Below are 19373 nucleotides of genomic sequence, written 5' to 3' on the forward strand. Positions count from 1 at the left end.
AGCTTTTAAATCTATCAAATCAGGACAATCTATCAAATAAGGACAATCCATTAAATCAGGACAATCTATCAAATAAGGACAATCTATCAAATTAGGACAATCTATCAATTTCTATAGTCAATTTTACTATTTATAACTATGTGGTCTTCTATTTTGTACAAAAACAAACAAATTTATCAATAATTATAAACTGTAAAAGTAATAATTTTAGCTATTTATGCGGTGAACGTAAGAGGGCAGAAATACTAACTGCAAAATTGACTTTTAAACACTATATTATGATTATCATATTTTTTAAAATGCAACAATTAGAAACCATGAAAATTAATACGATTTCACTTTCAGTAATTATGGTTAGTTAAGGACAACAATATCATAATAAGAATTTGCAGTGTCTATAGACTTGGCATGATAAATTTTTAATCTGTCTAACTAAATAGCACATTTTGACCTTTTGCTTTATATGATCAAAATTTGAAAAATTTCTGATGGATCCAATGAATTTTGTCTGACATTGCCTTCCATCACATACATTTCACCATAACTGGTGTCTATCTACTTGCAATTAATTACTACAATAGGTAAAAATAGTTGTTTCACCAAGCTTGATAAATACTCAAAGAATTTATAACTAAGTAAATAAATTACTTACTAGCCATCTCATCAAGGTCAGCCCTATGAAGCATTGTAGCCTCATCTAACTCTGTAGGTACTCTCTGAAGTTTCTGGTCCAGGTGGACCTCACTACCCTTCTGTCGACGGAGCTCAAGGTCTTCCTGTTTGTAATGATCATGGTGATGGTGGTGCCGATGTTTGTGACGACTGTCTGACGACCTGATCGAAATAAAATTAATGATAGCATGATTATGGCAACTACAAATTAATTTCATCTGAGATATTTTTATGTGTTTTGATTTGATGGCAAGATCAGTCAATATACACATGTAATAAAACAAACAAAATGTTCATCTCTCTTTTAAGAGCATTTGAAGTCTTAAATAAAACTCCAACAATGAAAATACTACAGCAAACAGCCTGAAATGAATAATACCCAAATAAAAATTATTTAAATTAGGTCAAAGAATTGTGGAATAACAATACAGAATTTTGGAAAATAACATGGAATTAAGTTATTGAAATTTTTGAATGGCATTTGTATCAAGAGCTATCCCACTATGACAATGAAACTTTTACCAAATTCCACTTGGCCAATTTCAGGACCATGATTTTATTGACAATGAAGGATACTTACAACTCCTGAAACTATATATCAAATTCATGTTCTTAAATGTGTGGCAGGGTTTTTCTATGTATGATACATACACTTTAGTAAAACTAATACTGTGAAAGTACTATTGTTCGTGGGGTACCAATTTTCGTGGTTTTGGTGGGAAGTGCTGCAACACGATTCATGATATGCCATCAGTTATGGTAGCCATTAAAAGAGGCTCCCAGGAGCCTGAATCGCTGACCTTGTTGAAGTTTGTCTTTTAAGGGCAATACATTTAACAAGAAGTTGTACTATAATTTTGACTTAAGAAAACATTGGTAGCACTTATCATAAAGATCATTTCAGCAATTGAAAGTTTCTTTCTGACTATCATAGTTTTCAAGATATTGGCTGAAAACTGTAAAAAAACAAGAAAATCATTTTTCATCTCAAGGACAAAAACTCTTACAAGGAGTCACCTGATAACATTAATCCCTAAAGACTTTAGAAGCCTTATAATAAGCAATTGAAAGAATTTGGTTTAACTTGACAGTTTTGGAGATATATGCGAAAAACTACTGTCTGACCCCTTTGTTCTATTTTTAGTAATGGAGGCCATGTTTTTCAACAGATAAAAAATCCCAACATTAGTTCTATGCAAGATACCCCAAGGAATATTCATACCAAGTTTAGTTCAAATTGATCAAGTAGTGTCAGAGGAGATTAGTTATAACAAAATTGTTAACGACAACGACAGCCAGGTGAGCTAAAAAAAAATGTTTTCTCTGCACCTGTTCATTGATTTCCATACTCATACCTTTTTCGTTTACCTATTGCACGTTTCCTTTTTCTTTTTCTTTACATGACTTGCATTGTACTCAAACTAGTAATTCTAATATCTCATAAAATGAATAAATAAAGATATGAAAGGATGAATGAATGAAGGTTCTATACAATGTGTTGCCTGATTGACAGTCAATATTACTATATCTGTCAAGACAAACACATTAAAAATTAAATCTAGCTGTCAATGCATTTATGATGTGTAGATTCAATTTTCATAAAAACAATGTCAGCTCTGCTCCTACAAAACTGTAAGATTGCAGGGTGTATCTTTTTTTAAACCCACATACTATTGTGTCCTCAAACACATATTCCTAGGAGGGTTGTTTTACATGTTAGACAAGTTTGCATAATTTATACTTTGCTTTGTCTTATTGTTTTTTGTTTTTTCTTTTTTTTTGGTGGGGGAGGGGGGGGCTGGTTGTTACTGTAAAGTGAATAATTTCACAGGGTGCTAATTTTAATTTTGGCATCCTTGCAATATGCCTAATAATGTCAAAATAAATTTATCAAAATATTTACTCGAGGTTAATGAGCTTTGTACACCACTATGCCAAATAAGAAATGATGAACTTTATTCATTAACCTTTTAACCTAAAAATCGCCAAATTTTACACCCCCAAAATTAAACTGCCATACAATAAATATGAACTTGTTATTTATTTACCTTGATCCTCTACGACTCAAGGCAGGGTGTACTGTTGGATCGTTTTCCTTGTCAGCTTCATCTAAATTAACACAACTATCTCCACCTAAAACAAATCAATTCATACCATTACAAACACAATACTACAAATGTGTTTTTTTTTGTTTTTTTGAAGTGACTATTCCCATCTTACTCAAAACTCACCTGCTAAAAAGTATCAAGAGCTTTAAAACATTAAAGAGCTGTAGAAATCACCTCTACAATGTTACACTGAACCCCTCCCCCCTTCTAATTTTTGTATCATATTTTAATTGGCATCATTTGGTCTTCAAATGTACACGTTACATCTGCGTAAAGTTTTTGAAAACTCATTAAATACTTATGATGTATTTGTAGAAAGACAGAAATGTTAAATTTTCTTTTATCGTTTTACAATCAGATCTGTAATTAGTAACATATAAACCAATGATCAACAAGGAATGACCTCTAAGTATATGCAAATTAAAAGGTTAACCCCATCCACTCGTCTGATTTAGGTAGTACAGAGGTCAAATAACATACATCCATGTAATTCCCATCAGGATTATAAGATAGAATCAAAGAAATAGTTTGCACAGGGATATGGAAAACTGAGGATAGAAATACGGAATACTAATGGGTACTATGAGACATCCTCAAGTAAGAAAAGAAAAGTTTACATACCCATTTTAAATTTGACTCTATTAGTTTCTGGTAAATCATCATGATCAACACCTATAGAATACAAGCACTAGACTAATTACATTCTGTTTACTCAGCATAGAAAGGCAGTGTTTCCAATGAAGTTGACAACCAGTGCTCTATAGTTTTAGTAATATAAACATATTTTTAAAAGAAGTTTGGAGTGAAATTAAACTTTTCATTAAAAAAAAAGAAGCCAAACAAATTAATTTCACAAATCATTTTCCCTAAACTAAATTCAACTTGTCATGGGTATCAGGAAGTGGGATTTCTAGAGCCCAGGCAACAGACATAGTCAGAATTCTTGCATGTATTAGCTGATAAGTTGACTTTAACTTTGCCTGCATATTGCCTAATAGTTAGACAACTTTTAAATACCTTCATGAAAACACTGCTTGAATGCTACTCTAGAAATGAACAAATTAGGAAAATAAGGCTTGTCTAAATAAGGTAATTAGTTTCTATTGGCAACACTATAGTAATTTAAGTACACTAGTCAATGCATTCTGTCAAAAACAATCACCATAATACTAATATAACATTATTTAAGGTGTACTTGATAAATACTCATACTATGTCACTTTTTGGGTAAAAATGATTTACTATTTTGATTTTAAAAGCTTTACGGTGCCAAAAACTTGTTCAAAAGATGTCTTATTTTCCTTCATGAAATAAATCCATTTCTTGAGAAGCCTAAAGAACCAAGAACAGTTTACTAAAACTAACTGCATTTGTGCATTTTCTCTCACAAGATCAGCAAATTGGCATTGAAAACTTTCTTTTCTAGGCTGACACATTGAATTTGTTCAATCAATGCATCAAAAATGTACAAATGCAGCTCTTACTAAAACTAACTTTTCTGTAAAGCATCAGGGGTCTGTTGTTCAACTTGTCATTAAAATTATCGAGTAATTAATTTTAATGAGTCATTAAAACTTAATTGAGTGATTAGTAAATTAATTACTAATTAAGATTAATGACAAGTTGAACAACGGACCCCTGATTGGCAACAACTAATCATGCATAACAGACAAATCATGTCCTCCCGACCCTTGCCAACCCTTGCATAAGATACATATTTCATGGTGAGTATATTCCCAAAGCATTTTTCTAATTACTAGTACTACCATTGATCAGTTAGATAGGATTTGCCTAAACACTGACTAAATTTGTGAAGTATAATTCTTTCAAGAATCTTATGCAAGTACTTCCAGAAGACAGGACAGTCTTTAAAAACAAATTCAGGATTAAAACATTTGATGCTCTGGTTTACAACTTAAGACTAGCTCATGCATGACATAATTAATACCTTATAGATATCAATTTCTACAATTTTTGGATCTTCAGTTCAACAAATTTACTGGATATTCTATTTCTTCCCTCTAAAACCCTATCACCAGACTAACTAAAACTTTAACTTGACCTGACTTAAAGATGTAGGGCAAACAGGAAACCAAAAAAGGATTGTTTACTGGTACAATGTATAAGGCCAAATTAAAAAAAAGATGTGTTTCCTATTACTCTACTGGCTCTATTTTTTCCAGTTTAATTAGTGAACCCTTGAAGTTTTTTTTATCACTCTGCAATAGGCAGGGTTTAAGTCATATTGTTTCTCCTATAGATGCAATGTAAAAAAAAATAAGTAAAAAAAATTCCCTACCTACCTACCCATATTTTTCAAAGGTGTAATAGGAACCACACATTTTTTTGAGGCCTTAGCTGTAAAATTTCCACTGACCATGTCCTATATGACCTGATATAGTTAAGGCAGCCATGAATAAGAGCAAGGTTTCTTAACAATTTAGGTCAAATAAAAACCAAATAAGTTATACGAAATCACTGCTTAAACCCCATGATTCTTCATTTTAGAAATGTTTCACAAAACATTAGAAATTTTTGTTGCCAGTAATTTTATTGAAATTTCGATCCCTTTTTTTAAGCACCATAAGGTAGTTATTTACCAAAAGTAAATGTATCAGTACTGTCATCTGCAAGAAAAGGCATTACTATTCAAAGGAATGATACTACATTAGACTAAACCAAAGTTAAGTTTCCATTTCTGGAGATTTACCAAGGGACATGTTGCTTAAAGTAAAATAATAGTTAGATTTTATCTCGGTAGTTTTACAAGCAGGGGTAGCAAAAATGCTTTGGTAAGTCTCAATGAACTGACAATGGACTGGCCCCTAAACACAGAAAATTTCCTATAAGCCTAGAGGAAGGATCACTACACCCATACGACAGTGATGATTAGAAGCATATCTATCAAGGCAAATACTATTGAAACCAAACCCTAAAAACAATCATAATCTAGTAATCCAAGACTATAACATTCTACAATGTTTACTGTAAGTACATAAGATCTGAAATAATAATATTGAACTTTGCAATTCTCTCATGAATGAAGTTAAATATCCGAGAACCATAATCCATTATGCAGAATCTGTATTGAAAACCCATACAACAAAGGAAGAATCTATAATAGTCATCACCTATGATAAATAAAGATTTTAATTGTTAAAATAAGGACAATATTTTAAAAGGTTCTTTTTTTGGTGGAAAAAGTGTGAAAACAAGCGAATGATTCAACTTTTAAGAAAGTAACTCCCAGAAATTTCCAAATTTTCAATGATGATTTTAATGAAAAACTAGCGACTGCTAACATACAACAAAACTAACAATACTAAAGCCCTACATCAGGTAACTAACTCTGCATCTTGAAATACTTGAGAAACAATATGTTAAACTTCAGATGAAAAGTCAGTTGCATGACCAAGGGATATACAAACACAAACAAGAGTTAGTTTTCATTGAATTCTTCCATGTATAACATGCATATATCAAGACTGATTTCCTTACCCATACTAAATTTGACTCTGCTAGATTCCCCAGCACTGTTTTTCACACCCTCTTGTGATGCACTCATGGACAGAAGAGGTTCCCCGCCATCATCAGACAAGATATTTAACCAGTTTGATTCTTGTGGCTTTGAAGATGTGGATTCAGAGTCATGGACCTCAGTCCCTGAAGATGTTAAAGAAACCCCAGACTTCTTTGTTGAGAGAGACGCTTCATCACCGAGGTAAAAGTTCCTCTTTGGTGTATTTTTTTGAGACTGTGAACTTATGGAATCATTATCACCAATATAAAAACCAACTTTATCATCATCAAGTTTGTTTTCATCAATAACATCAGGTGACATAGCTCTTTGAGGACTATCTGATTTTAGAAAGTCGTCAGTTGAGCCAGAGACAGGAGTTGGGATTGGTGAAGGTTCCGTGAGTATGATGGCAGGAGGACTTTGTGTCTGTCTCTCTTCATCGTCAAGATCTAGCTTAAAGTCATTCGGCTCGGACTCCTGCCTCGGTATATGGCCATCAGAACACACCTGATCCATGTTCACTACTTTACCATCTAGCATATCAGTAGACCTGTTCTGATCGTACCCTGTATTCATCATGGTGTAAGGTATCATGGCTGGTGTACTATCTTCTGTAGCTGCAGCAACACTGTCCATCTCCAGGGCACCATCTTCATCATCATAGTCATCCTCCCCCTCCCCAGAGCTTTCTGAAGAGGAACTTCCTATTGCCTGATAAATGAAAAAGAAATTACTCATACAATTTTTTTAAAGGTATGAAAATAAACATAGTGACAGTAAACTTGTAATTAATCTAAACATGTCTCACACAGATGCTCCAATTTTACTTTCATTATGGAAGGTTTACGTATAAACAACAAATACCATTGATCAGATGAACAAGATGGGAATGAAGAAATAGATGACTTTAACAATATCTATAACAACTATACATGATACAAGTTTTTATCAAGTTTTATGACGCTTTCACAAACAACAAAGCTTTAGTACAGGTTCATCTAAGAACTATTAAAGTTTGTTTTTGCCTTTAAAATAAGTATAACTCCCTCTGTTCCAGTTTCAAAGGGATATAACTCCAACAAAATTCATAAATTCCTGGGAATGTGAACAACTACATATAATTCTCCTGACTACCAACAAAGTTTCAAGAAATTTGATGCAGTAGTATTCAAGGAGTTGCATTTAGCGGCAACATTTTGGTTTTTTTTTAAATACAAATTAGAGTTATGTCAGTATCTTAGGTTGAAAAAGTAATGAAATTCACCAAAACAGTTTAGTTGAATTCTGATGAAAAATAGTTCCTGTCATTTTGTTAACAACTAATCACTTTACAACTTGTTAATTTTTGTCTTCATTTTTCCACTTTCGTTAAATTTCATACAGTTTAAAATTAGAACTGGTGATGGATGAACGTATGATGAACGGACACCATGATCACTAAATACTTCCCACATTGCAAACGGGGGGTATAAAAAACTTATTTCACAAATCTCACATGTTCTTCCTCATTTTCTACTTCATGTATGGTGGGAGAGAGAAGAGCAGATCTTGATGGAAAGCTCTTTGGTGTTTTCATTTTTCGTTTCTTTTTCTTCTTTTTCTTTGGTTTTTCACTGACTGGACGGACACTTTTGAGAGATTTACTCCTCATAGGTTTCAGGGGGTGATGTTGGTGTGGAAATGTAGAGAGCCTGTGACCTGAAAATAATGGAAAATGACAAAATGACCTATGAGGTCCAATGCTAGATATTAATGGAACTGACAAACTCTATACATCTTACGTAAAATCAAATGCAATGACATTTCTACATAATATCAAAAAGATCCTAAATCATTGTGGGAACTCAATCAACCCTTCATGAAATAAAGTAAATGTAGTTGAAACTATGTGTATCTATTTTACACTTTGGTAAACGAAAATAAATGTAAGGTAAGTTATTAATATTGAACTGCACAAGATACTCAATAGAAGTAATCATATAAAATTACTTCATTTAATCCTTATTAACAATTATTACCCATTTTTCTGGTGAACCTAATATTGAACTTAAGAACAAACTGTATAACAACTACACCAATTTCACATTTGTGCTAATAATAACTCACTTTTTGCATAATTTCAGATTGTTTATATTAAGGTACAAGACACTTGTGTTTTTAAACATTTTTCATGAATATGACAATGTTTATAGTTTGTGGTAATTAACAAAATACTGTGAAAATACTGTAATTCATATATGTGGTAATTAACAAAATACTGTGAAAATACTGTAATTCATAAATACAAATTTTCATGGATTACAGAAGAAACACAAATTCATGCATTCTTGAATTCTTGGTTTAGTCTACCAACAAAAACCACGAGAATTGGTACCCCACAAAAAATACTCAGATAGTACACTATTCATATTTCCCTTACAACTTACTAGACACATGTTCTATATCATCTAAGAATGGCTTCTCCATGAGGAGGGTATCATGGAAGTTTGATGTTGATGCTGACGTCACCAAATCTGACCCAGATGAGAGTGCAGCAAGGTCAAACCTCTCTGGACGGTGAAACAGTTTCTCAACATCTTCATTCAGCATCTCTCGGTAGGTAGCCAGCTGTGGTATGTCATGAGCAGCAAACTCAGAAAAGGGAACGGGGGCTGTTGCCACTGTGGGTATAGGGCCAGGCAACCCTCTGAACTCAATTGATGGAGTGGTTTCACGCATATCTCCATGACTGGTGGAGGTTCCAAGAAAAGGATCAGTCTCTTTAATATAATTCTGAAAATGGATGCATAAAATACATCTAAAAACATGAGTTAAGTTTTATCGTGTGAATTGCAAACTAAAGAATTTGATGAAAACTAATTTAAATTTTTCATTACAGATATAGAGCATAGCTTTGATTTATCAATTTTTAATTTCCATTTAAAAACTTTTCAAACACAATTAGGTCTCAAACAGCAATCATATTAAAGGATACAACAGCACTAAAGAAATAAATGCATGCAATCATGGATGGATATCAGAATTATATTTGATGTAGGAAGAAATTAATTGAAATCTATGTTTCCTTTTGAAAAATGCCTTAGGAAAAAATGTCTTCCTGTGATTCACTGGCAAGTTCTAAATGATTAAAAAGCAAATGTATGTTCCTGCTTTTTAAATTCTTTTTAATATCAGTGTCATGCTAATTCTCCCATGTGATGAATTAAAAAATTAACTTTCAATTAATCAATAAGTAAGTATTGTTTGTTCCTGAATTATTGATAGTCTTGTTTTTGCTAACTCAGCAGTATTTGTAAAAACTCATTTCATTAAGTTAAGTATATTTATTTCAATATTGGAAATTTTCACCACTTCAAACAATAGATCCTAATATCACAATATGGTCATGATACTGATATATTTACAAAAAGATCTAAGAGGTAAAAAAAAAAAAAAAGAAACACCTCAATTATTGAAAGTCATAACAAATGCTTCATGGGGTACAGCTTGATGTAACCACATGCATTGAACTCTGAGTGGGGAAAATTATACACATAACATTCAGCAGCTATAAATTTGTATTGTAATTAAGTACTTCTCCATCTTAGAGTCAGGCAAAATATGTATAAGGTGTGGCACATGAAGGAAAAAATGCTGAGATTTCATTTCATTAACCAATTAATTATACCTGATAACCACCAGAAATAACCATCAAAGTGATTATACCTGATAACCACCAGAAATAACCATCAAAGTGTTTGAAAAATTTGCCTTTTAAAGATATTGATAGGTCATTGATAGTTGAAATACATTACAGAAAAATGGTGGGAAAATGTTTCCGCACTCTTTCCCTATATAAGCAGTCAAAAAATATCTGTATTACAGATGCTTCAGGACTTAAACTTAAATAGCCTTTTGGTTGTTTTCTAGATGTACTGAATATATTTTAGGCAAAAAAGACCAACTGGGGAAAATGATGTGCCATCCATTGCCTGATTCCTACACAGAATGGTACTAAATATTTTGACACAGAACAGTTTTCAGAAGTAACAAAACACTTAATATTTTTGTGACCATATAAGAAAGTCTTCTCCATTATTCAGATAAGTATGATATCTCACCAGGTCTTCACTGTTGTCTCTGCCAAGTAACGCCATGGTCTTACATAAGGCGGACTCTATAAAAAATAGAAACAAAAAAAATATTATTTCTTATCAGAGAAAAATGGGCTGTTCTTATTGGTTAATTCCTGGCTATAAAATGTGTGTTTTGTCAAGAGGGCATCATCACACGATAATGCCTGGGGCATTACCACACAATAATGCCTCCTTCAGATTCTTCAATGAAATTATCACATTAGTTGCACATGAGACTTACATGTATTATGTAATCAACCACTGGCCATCAGAGATAGTATATTTGCTCAAATTGCAGTACCATTTTTTTATTATGTAATCAACCACAGGCCATCTAAATTGTCATCTGAGATTGCATATTTGCCCATATTGCAGTACCATTTTTCTCCAATCGAAGACATAATAGAAATAGATAATAATGTTAGTCAGATAAAAAATTATGAAACTGTCCTACCAATTTATAGGGAGAAGCTCAAAGAATCTGGCATAACTTCAAAGTGTGTGTTTCAAATTAAGTCTAAAGTTATATTTGTTTATACACTTAGGGTTGCTGTCTCGTAGAGGTTTGCCCTGCACATGAAAGTATGAAGATATAGAATTCCATTCATACTCAAAAAGTATTCATAAATGAAAATATTACATCACAAGTAAAAATAGCACACATCAATAAGTTATGCTTTGTTTCTCTCCCTTTTTTTGCAATTAATGTGATGGTTTCAGTTTCAATTGAAATAATTTTTTTTCATTCCTCCAAAACTTTGTCCAGGGCAAAATATCCAGAAAATATTAAAATGTTTCTGCAATTATTTTCATACCGGTAGAATTTATTTTTTTTCTATACGATCTATCAGCTCCACAACTTCAGCTATGCTCAACATACAATAAAGGGACATGAAATGTTTTTGTTTATCTTTTCACCTTAACTCAACAACTTAAGGTATTGTTCTACTAGAATGATGTAACATCATTCACAACTTTTTGAAAGAACCAAGATTATAGGGGAAATCAAAAGAATGTAAACCATGGAAAAAGACCAGACATGGAAAACAGACACACACAACAAAGAACATAAAGCAACTAAAATCATACATAAAAAGTAACAAAAGTAAATCAACTCGGATTCCACTAAAAACTGGGAGCATGGACCAGGTGAACTTACGGAAATATTCACCTTTTTGTGGTTCTGACCAGAAATTGTTAACTAAGACATTTATGTCAAAGAATATTGTTTACCTATAAATTACAGGTAAAACCTACCTATTAGTAAAAGCAAGGTGACCTACCAAGGTATCATGTCCATGTGATCGGTGCTTAGGTAATCTATTTACCCATTACATTATGTATTTACATAAGTCATAGGGATTGTGGTCATCATATAACCCCTCCTTTACAAATCTATTTGTATAGATAAGTCTTAAATCCCCAAATTTATTTGAGAAACCTAAACAAGTTATTGACAAATGACTACAAGTTAGAACTTTCTGTTACGAAATACCGTAGACTTTTTATGTAACTTCAAAAATAAAGGGATATTTGAAGGTTACATAAATCAAAGGAATAAGAATTCAAAATTCATTTGCCTTATTTTGAGAAATTTAATAACTTTTTTTGAAATTAAAGAAAGATTTACTGGTCTCTTTCAACTTTTACTGCCCACCTATGCTAATTACAAAGACAGCAAATTTTTTAATAATTATAATAAATGAATTCTTATGATGATTTAAAGGCAAAAATCAATTGCCACTGGTCAGGATCTCTATGGAATTGTGTTGAATTTTGAAAAATTGTAAAATCAATGGAAAAAATGTCATATTGAGTGAGTTGACATAGGATAACTCTAAACCTCAATTCTCTCATCTCCAACTCATCTATCTTCTGCATCCAAACTTTAAATCTCCCATCTCCAACCCATCTATAGCCAACCTCTAAACTACAAGTCTCCCATCTCCACCCATCTCTATAGTCAACCTCCAAACATTGTCTCCTACCTCCAACTAATTTATCTCCCACCTCCGACCCATCTATCTCCTACCTCCAAACCGTGGGTCTCCCATCTCAAACCCATATACCTTAAAATGCCTATGCTGTAAAATTAACAAAATTTAAGACCAATCTAAGATCCCTTAAATTCACAACTCCGCGGCTCCATTTCTCCCAAACTCAAAACTACCTCAACACCCACCTCTCAAATTAAAATTTTGCCACCTCAAAACTTTATGTAAAAATTTCTCAGCTAGAAAATCTATGAGATGATAAATTACAGGAGATAATGTTGAAAGCTCATCAATTTAACAGTTTGTTGATCTCTTTTCCAGATGTTACAATTGACTCAGATTTTTTACTATCAGCAGATTAACACAGTTTTTCACTTATAGAAAATAAACAGATATCAATTTTTCCTTGCATACAAGCAGTCAGTTTTGATATAACTGTAGTAAAGACACACAGTATAAGTATAAAGTAATATTTAAGGAGATCCAGAAATATTCATGCAGGCCTGCACTCAATTGTTTCAGGACCTTTCCTACCAATCTGATTTTTTCATGATCCACGTTAAATTAATACCCATTTTACCATTTCTCAATTTGTCTTTAACATCATCATATACTACCTTTTGTAATAATATGAAGTATGTATAAAGCTTGAAAGAGACATCACAAAATGCTGACAGGTGGAATATATTCTCAGGAGAAATTATAATTGACTTGACAGTTTAATTGGTCACAGAATTTGTGTCATCAAATGATACTGATAAGCCCCAACATCATTTTGATATGAATTTTGGGGTTTAGTTGTAAGACTGTACCACTACAGGAGTAACAAATATTGTGGTTACAGACTGCAGACCCTCTTTGACATCTAACATTCTAAACTTTGATTCGGAACAGGGCAAGCAATGAATGGCTAATTACAATTTGAATAACTTCAGTCAAAGTCACTAAGATTGTGCAGTACTTTTGTCCTTGCTTACAATGTAACTGCTGAAGTATTCATCATACAATCACTCAGTCTCAATTCAGGACAAAGCCAATCATTAAGTAGCACTCCAGGTAAGAATCATGCAAAATGCAATTCATGTTTGGAAAGCCTACATATTTCGATTTCTGATGCTTTGTTTAAAATGTTATAGTAAACAGAAAGTAACATGTGGCTTTACATATGACCCTTCTTCTTAGGAGACAAAAATTACTTAGAATGTGCTGTAGAAATCAAAATTAAGGGAGATAACTCTGTAAATGTCACTGAAATACAATAGAAACCATTGGATTTACAATGTGAATTACCTGCTAAGAGCTGACAGATTGGAATGAATGATATCATCATATAGATCAACAAACCAACTTGATAACAAAAATAAAAATATGAACTCTTCTTGAGGTGTATCACATATTATAGAATGTGCATGATTCTTACAAAGACTGCTACTTAAAACAGCATAAACACTGCTGCATGTTATTGTACAAGTATAAAAAGACTACTAACATGTCTACATGCATATCATGTCAAAAACAATTGTAACGATCTGTCAATCACAAAGGTGTTTATATCAGACAATCATCAGATTACATTAACAGGTATGGAGTCAGAGGATGTGTACATCTATAGACTGCTGCAGAATAATATCATGTGGGCATTAATCATACAGAGGTTCAATATGTTCAGGAACATGTATAGTCAATAGCAAGGAGAAATATTTGAACTGTGTGTATCACAACTACGAGCTGAGTTAGACCACCATTTGATTCTGAGGTGTGGGCATGGCAATTTTTTTTTCAGAACAGAATATTTATTTTTTCAAAAATTTGCAAATCAGAAGATTTTTAAATGCAAAAAGGACTAGATTCTTTACATTCATTTATTCTGCACAGTAGTATCTGGAGGCCAGAAAATTTATAATTTTTATTTTCAATGTAGTGAAATCAAAAATATTAAATATTAATTTATTTTGTCCATACACAACTAAATAACTCCATAATAATAACTTTTAAATATATCTTTAACCAAATATCTAGAATAGCTATATCCTATTTGCATTTTAGCTTTTAATTTCATAATTTATTTAATTTTTTATTTTTCCTCTAAAATCACATTTTCTGAAAAATTGAGGAAAAACAAATATTTTTTTAAATGTCAAAACAGCATTAATGAATGAATTAATTAACTCATTAATTTAAATATAAAAAAAAACAACATTGAAAAAAAGAAGTAGAATATTCTGACCTTGTTTGGTTTTCATAGAATGTTTAGGCCTCATTTTTCCTCAAGCCCTCCTTACAAAGAAGTAAATGTCATCTTGTAACTATGATAATGGACCTCTTATTGTTGTTGAGATATGATCTTTTTCTGTGTGTCCAATTTTCTTACAAATGAGTTGTCTCCAAACCTAAAAGACCTCTGTTCTCAAAATTGTCACCTTTATTTTTAATTTGCCTTGGACATGAGTGATAAAAATCTCTCCTTTCATTAAAAGACAATTTAATTGTAAGATTACTACAAATGGCCTAATCTAATCAAGACTTTACATAATACATGACAATCATAAATAATTGTTCCACTCAAACAATTAGGGATTATGACAGGGGATAGATCAACTGAAGGGTAAAAGATATTTTCACACTTACTGCCAAAAATTTTATAGTACTGAAGTGAAAAAAATGTCTTGAAAACAAAAAAGTATGTGAAAATCTGTGAAATGGATGAAACATTTTTTTAGTTTTAATTTAACAGTAATTTAAATTAGATTGGCCATTTAAGTAGAAGAATACAATTACAATAAGAAATGTTTTCCTACAAATAAATGTCAATGTTTTACAGGAAACTCAGAAAGACTTTATAAAATGACCTGTTGTTAAAATTTCAATTAAAATCATCTTTAAATAATTTACAAGCCATAAAACAAATAAAATGAAATGGCTTTGTTAAACACTGTCACTGTCAGCCAAAAAACAACAAAGATAAGCAACAAACAGTACTAATACAGCTTTACAACTGTTTTTGCAATTTTCAACCATGTCAATTTTTGAATGAATTACACCTTGGGAATTGTTTAACCAATAGGAAGTACATAAATTGTATGATGATTTTTTTCTCTTTTAAGTAGCACTCCAGCTAAGAATCATGCAAAATGTGATTCAGGGGTAAAAAGCCTACATATTTTTATTTTTGATTGACTGATTGATTGTTGGGGTTTAATGCCCGAGCAGCAATATTTCAACTATATTCAGGCGATGAACATGAAATTGATCATAAAATTAACATGAAATGATATGAAATGAAAAGAGGGATGGGACCCAAGGATAATAGGTTGACAAATTTTGATTGCCACTAGAAAAAAAGAGGGATAGGTAGGGTTGGGCAATTTAGACTCCTGTGGCAGAGGGCAAAAGTTCCTACTCCTATCGAATACCACAGCAGGGTTCTTTAACATGGGAGGAACGTGGTATCTTTCCCAACACGTTGCACCACTATGGCTTGCGGTCAGGTTTGCTGAATTATAGCCTGACAACCCCAGCATGTAACACACCAGTGGTACCCCATTCCACCACAAATTTTTGATATTGTGTTTGAATTGCCATAGTAAACAGAAATTAACATTCAGTTTTTCATATAACCTGTGTTCTTAGGAGATAAAAATTATATAGAATGCACTGTAGATTTAAAAATTAAGGGAGATAACTCTGTAAATGACACCCAAATACAACAGAATCTATTGGATTTTCAATATTGATTATCTCCTAAGAGCAGGCAGATCTGAATGAATAATTACACATTTCATAGTATAGACCCATAAAACAACTTAATTACAAAAATAAAAATATGTAGCCTTTTTTCGGGTGTATCACGTTTTTCAGATTTTGCATGATTCTTACAAAGACAGTTACTTAAGTAGTTGTCTATGTAAGAATCATGCAAATTCTGTAATAAGTGATACACCCCATAAAAGGCTACACATTTTTATTTTCATTATTGTTACTTTAAATTTCTATATGATGAAAATGACACTAAAATAAAACAGAAACCATTGGATTTTCAATGTGGATTATCTCCTAAATGCAGACAGATGAATAATTATACATTTCATTATAGATCTTAAAAGAAACTTAATAACAAAAATAAAAATATGTAGCTATCACATTTACCCTAATATGTGTGATTCTTAAAAAGACTGCTACTTAATTCATGTAGTGAAAGAAAAAAAAAGCAATATGCTCCCCAAAAATTTTGTTAGAACAAAATGGAAATTAGTCGGCTTTAAAAAAAATTATTCCTTGTGCTGTGAAATTCTACAGTTCACACCATGTAATAATTTTAAAGATTCCTTTTCAAATTTGATCTTGAAATGCATCTTCCAATCTAAGCTTGATTTTTAAATGTAATATCGCTGTAAACAGACGCTGTTTTTCATTTGAATTACATGTAGTATCTCCTGCAAAGAGGCAGAAGTCAAATGAAAAGTAAAATTGCTATATCAACATTGGTACTAAAATAAATGGCTTTCTCAGCATATTTAAAATAATCTAATAAGTCATTAAAGCAGTAATGTAAATACCAAGGTGCATTCAAGTACACCTCTGGTTCTATATTCTAACTTCTTATCAAATCTTATTGAATGACAATGGCAGAGGCCATAGACAAATAGATCATTCAACCTACTTTCCCTTCAAATTGACAAGAAGACGCCCTAGATTTTGAATTTTCTAGGTAATACAAACATGCCTGTTTACCTTATTACATAACTGAGAAAGTAGAATCTTTTAAACTCTCAAAATTATCCATGTGTCTAATTTTTAGATAATACCATGATATTCACTAATGTTCCAAACCCTGCAATCACATGACAAAAAAAGCCTTCACTTCTAAACAGGACTTTCGACTTGATGCTCTCATATGTAATCAACAATCACATACAGTTCTATAGTAAGTCATCGGAGAAACAATTTGCAATGTTTATGAATTCATACCTGGGAATTTTGTATGAACCCATGGACCAAAAATTCCTTTAGTAGAAGATGAGATATTTGTTACATAGCTTGAATGACTGGATGTTTTAACAATTAAATTTAAGGGTTGAATACCAACACCAGACCCAGTAGTTTATAATATTTCCCCTAAAAACATTATTCACTGCTCAATTCATGAAATTATTCTCAATAATTCAAACTTTAAAGCTCAGGGCCCTACATCTCTCATATATATGTTTCTCAAATCACACTATACCCCCGTGCAGGTGCGGGTGTTAAAAGAATAGGCCTGCAGCAGCGCTAAGCTTGTCGTATAAGGCGACTTAATAGTGCTCAGAAACCTAGCCAGGGGCTAGGCGCTCTGCCCACAGAGCAACTGGGATGTGTGCCCCAGGTGGTGGAATGGGGTACCCCTGGCGTGTTACATGCTGGGGTTGTCAGGCTATAATACGGAAAACCTGACCGCAAACCATAGTGGTGCACCATGTTGGGAAAGAAGCCACGTTCCTCGCACGTTAAAGAACCCTGCTGTGGTATTCGATAGGAGTAGGAACCTTTGCGCTCCGCCACAGGAGGCTAAATTGCCCGACCTTACCCATCTCCCCCTTTTTCCAGTGGTAATCAAAATTTGTCGACCCTATTATCCTTGTGACCCATCCTTTCTTTTTTTCATTTCATGTTCATTTTATCATCCATTTCATGTTCATTGTCTGAATATAGCTGAAATATTGCTGCTCGGACGTTAAACCCCAACAAACAAACAAACAAACAAATCACACTATAGCAGAATTATAGGGAATCAAGTTGATGAACAATTATAGAAAATCCTTCAATTGAGGCTTTTTTCACAATATGCTACAGGGCCAAGGCCACTTCAAAAGTTTTAAAAATCCATTTAATTGTTGAAACATGCATTTCTTAGTTATATAAGCTGTCTTTTGTTTTCTTTTTAAAGCAGTCAAATATGGTTTCCTCTTTGAACTGGTCCACATAACTTTGAAGAGGATTAACTAAGATTAAGGTTAAATAAAATGACAGACAGGAACAATTTATGGGGCCTCCTTTGAAAACATAGAGATTACTTGGATTGTAAAGGTCAAATAATGAAGGTCAAATTCAGTCACTTTTCAATAATGTAAAGTAGCAGAAAGTAGTTTGGGAGGAGATTATTCTAATACAACAACTTAGCAAAAAATTTGATTGGATAACTACCCACAATCGATTAAATGATTTATGGTACACCCACTTTTTTTAATTTTTGGAATTGCACAAAATTTTGAGCAACTTGGAAATGCTGCATGTTATTAGTCAGAACTATAAAATCACAGATTTAAATATATAGCAACAAATTAAACTTCTACATGCATGGCTTAATAAAATGCCTTTCCTGAACAGGATATCCTGTTTTTATGTTTTATAACTTTGTTTTACAATGAAGCTTGTCGTACACAGTCACAGAGTGCAATAGGGAGGATAAGTCCCAAATGCCATGTTGGAAAATAGTTTGAATTCCTACTACCATTGTCAACCTGCTTAAAAGACATTGATAGTATAATATTACAAACGGCTCTTCCCAAAAGGTTCTGTATGAGTTGAATACATGCCAGGACTATGACCAACTTACCATTACACTGGTACTTCATACTAATGAGAGAAAACTAACCCTGTAAGTATTTACCCAAAATATATATCATGATAATATCTACTTCCATCTAGTTCTGTCTGGTATAGACCAAGAGTTTGGACCAATTTCAAATATGTGTCTTAAGAAATGCTTTGTATTTCTTTTCTATTCTCCATTCATTAATAATTAAGTGTACAAAAGTACTGGCCATTGGATAGAAGAAATTCTAATAATAGAGCAAGGAAAGTATGATTGCAGGGCTATCTGCAGATTTTAGGGGTGTGGTTTGAGGGTCTGGAAGGATCAACCAACTCTAAGATGTTCGAAAACTTGATAAATGAAACAATTTTAGGTACTTCAGGCACTTTCTGA

The 19373-nt window shown here is 32.5% G+C and overlaps 1 protein-coding gene across 13 annotated transcripts in view; it reads right to left on the reverse strand.

The window, feature by feature from the left end:
- LOC148599361 (band 3 anion transport protein-like) overlaps positions 1-19373 on the reverse strand; it is a 74044-nt gene that overhangs the window by 29557 nt on the left and 25114 nt on the right. For 8 of the 13 annotated variants that reach the window (XM_088559518.1, XM_088559507.1, XM_088559509.1 and 5 more), the window contains 7 exons: positions 10401-10456; positions 8727-9072; positions 7796-7998; positions 6279-7011; positions 3402-3452; positions 2721-2805; positions 653-834 (listed from right to left, as the gene is read on the reverse strand). In XM_088559518.1, the coding sequence (XP_088415644.1) occupies positions 653-834; positions 2721-2805; positions 3402-3452; positions 6279-7011; positions 7796-7998; positions 8727-9072; positions 10401-10436 (1636 nt within the window). In that variant the 5' untranslated portion in view covers positions 10437-10456. Of the gene's footprint in view, positions 1-652; positions 835-2720; positions 2806-3401; positions 3453-5380; positions 5408-6278; positions 7012-7795; positions 7999-8726; positions 9073-10400; positions 10457-11672; positions 11692-17140; positions 17164-19373 lie in introns of those variants that run through there. The other 5 variants (XM_088559516.1, XM_088559517.1, XM_088559514.1 and 2 more) reach the window with 4 other exon arrangements.

This window comes from Perna viridis, chromosome 13, assembly GCF_037379345.1.
Source record: "Perna viridis isolate PV_CMFRI_1.1 ecotype Kerala chromosome 13, ASM3737934v1, whole genome shotgun sequence".
In the NCBI taxonomy this organism is placed as follows: Eukaryota; Metazoa; Mollusca; class Bivalvia; order Mytilida; family Mytilidae; genus Perna; species Perna viridis.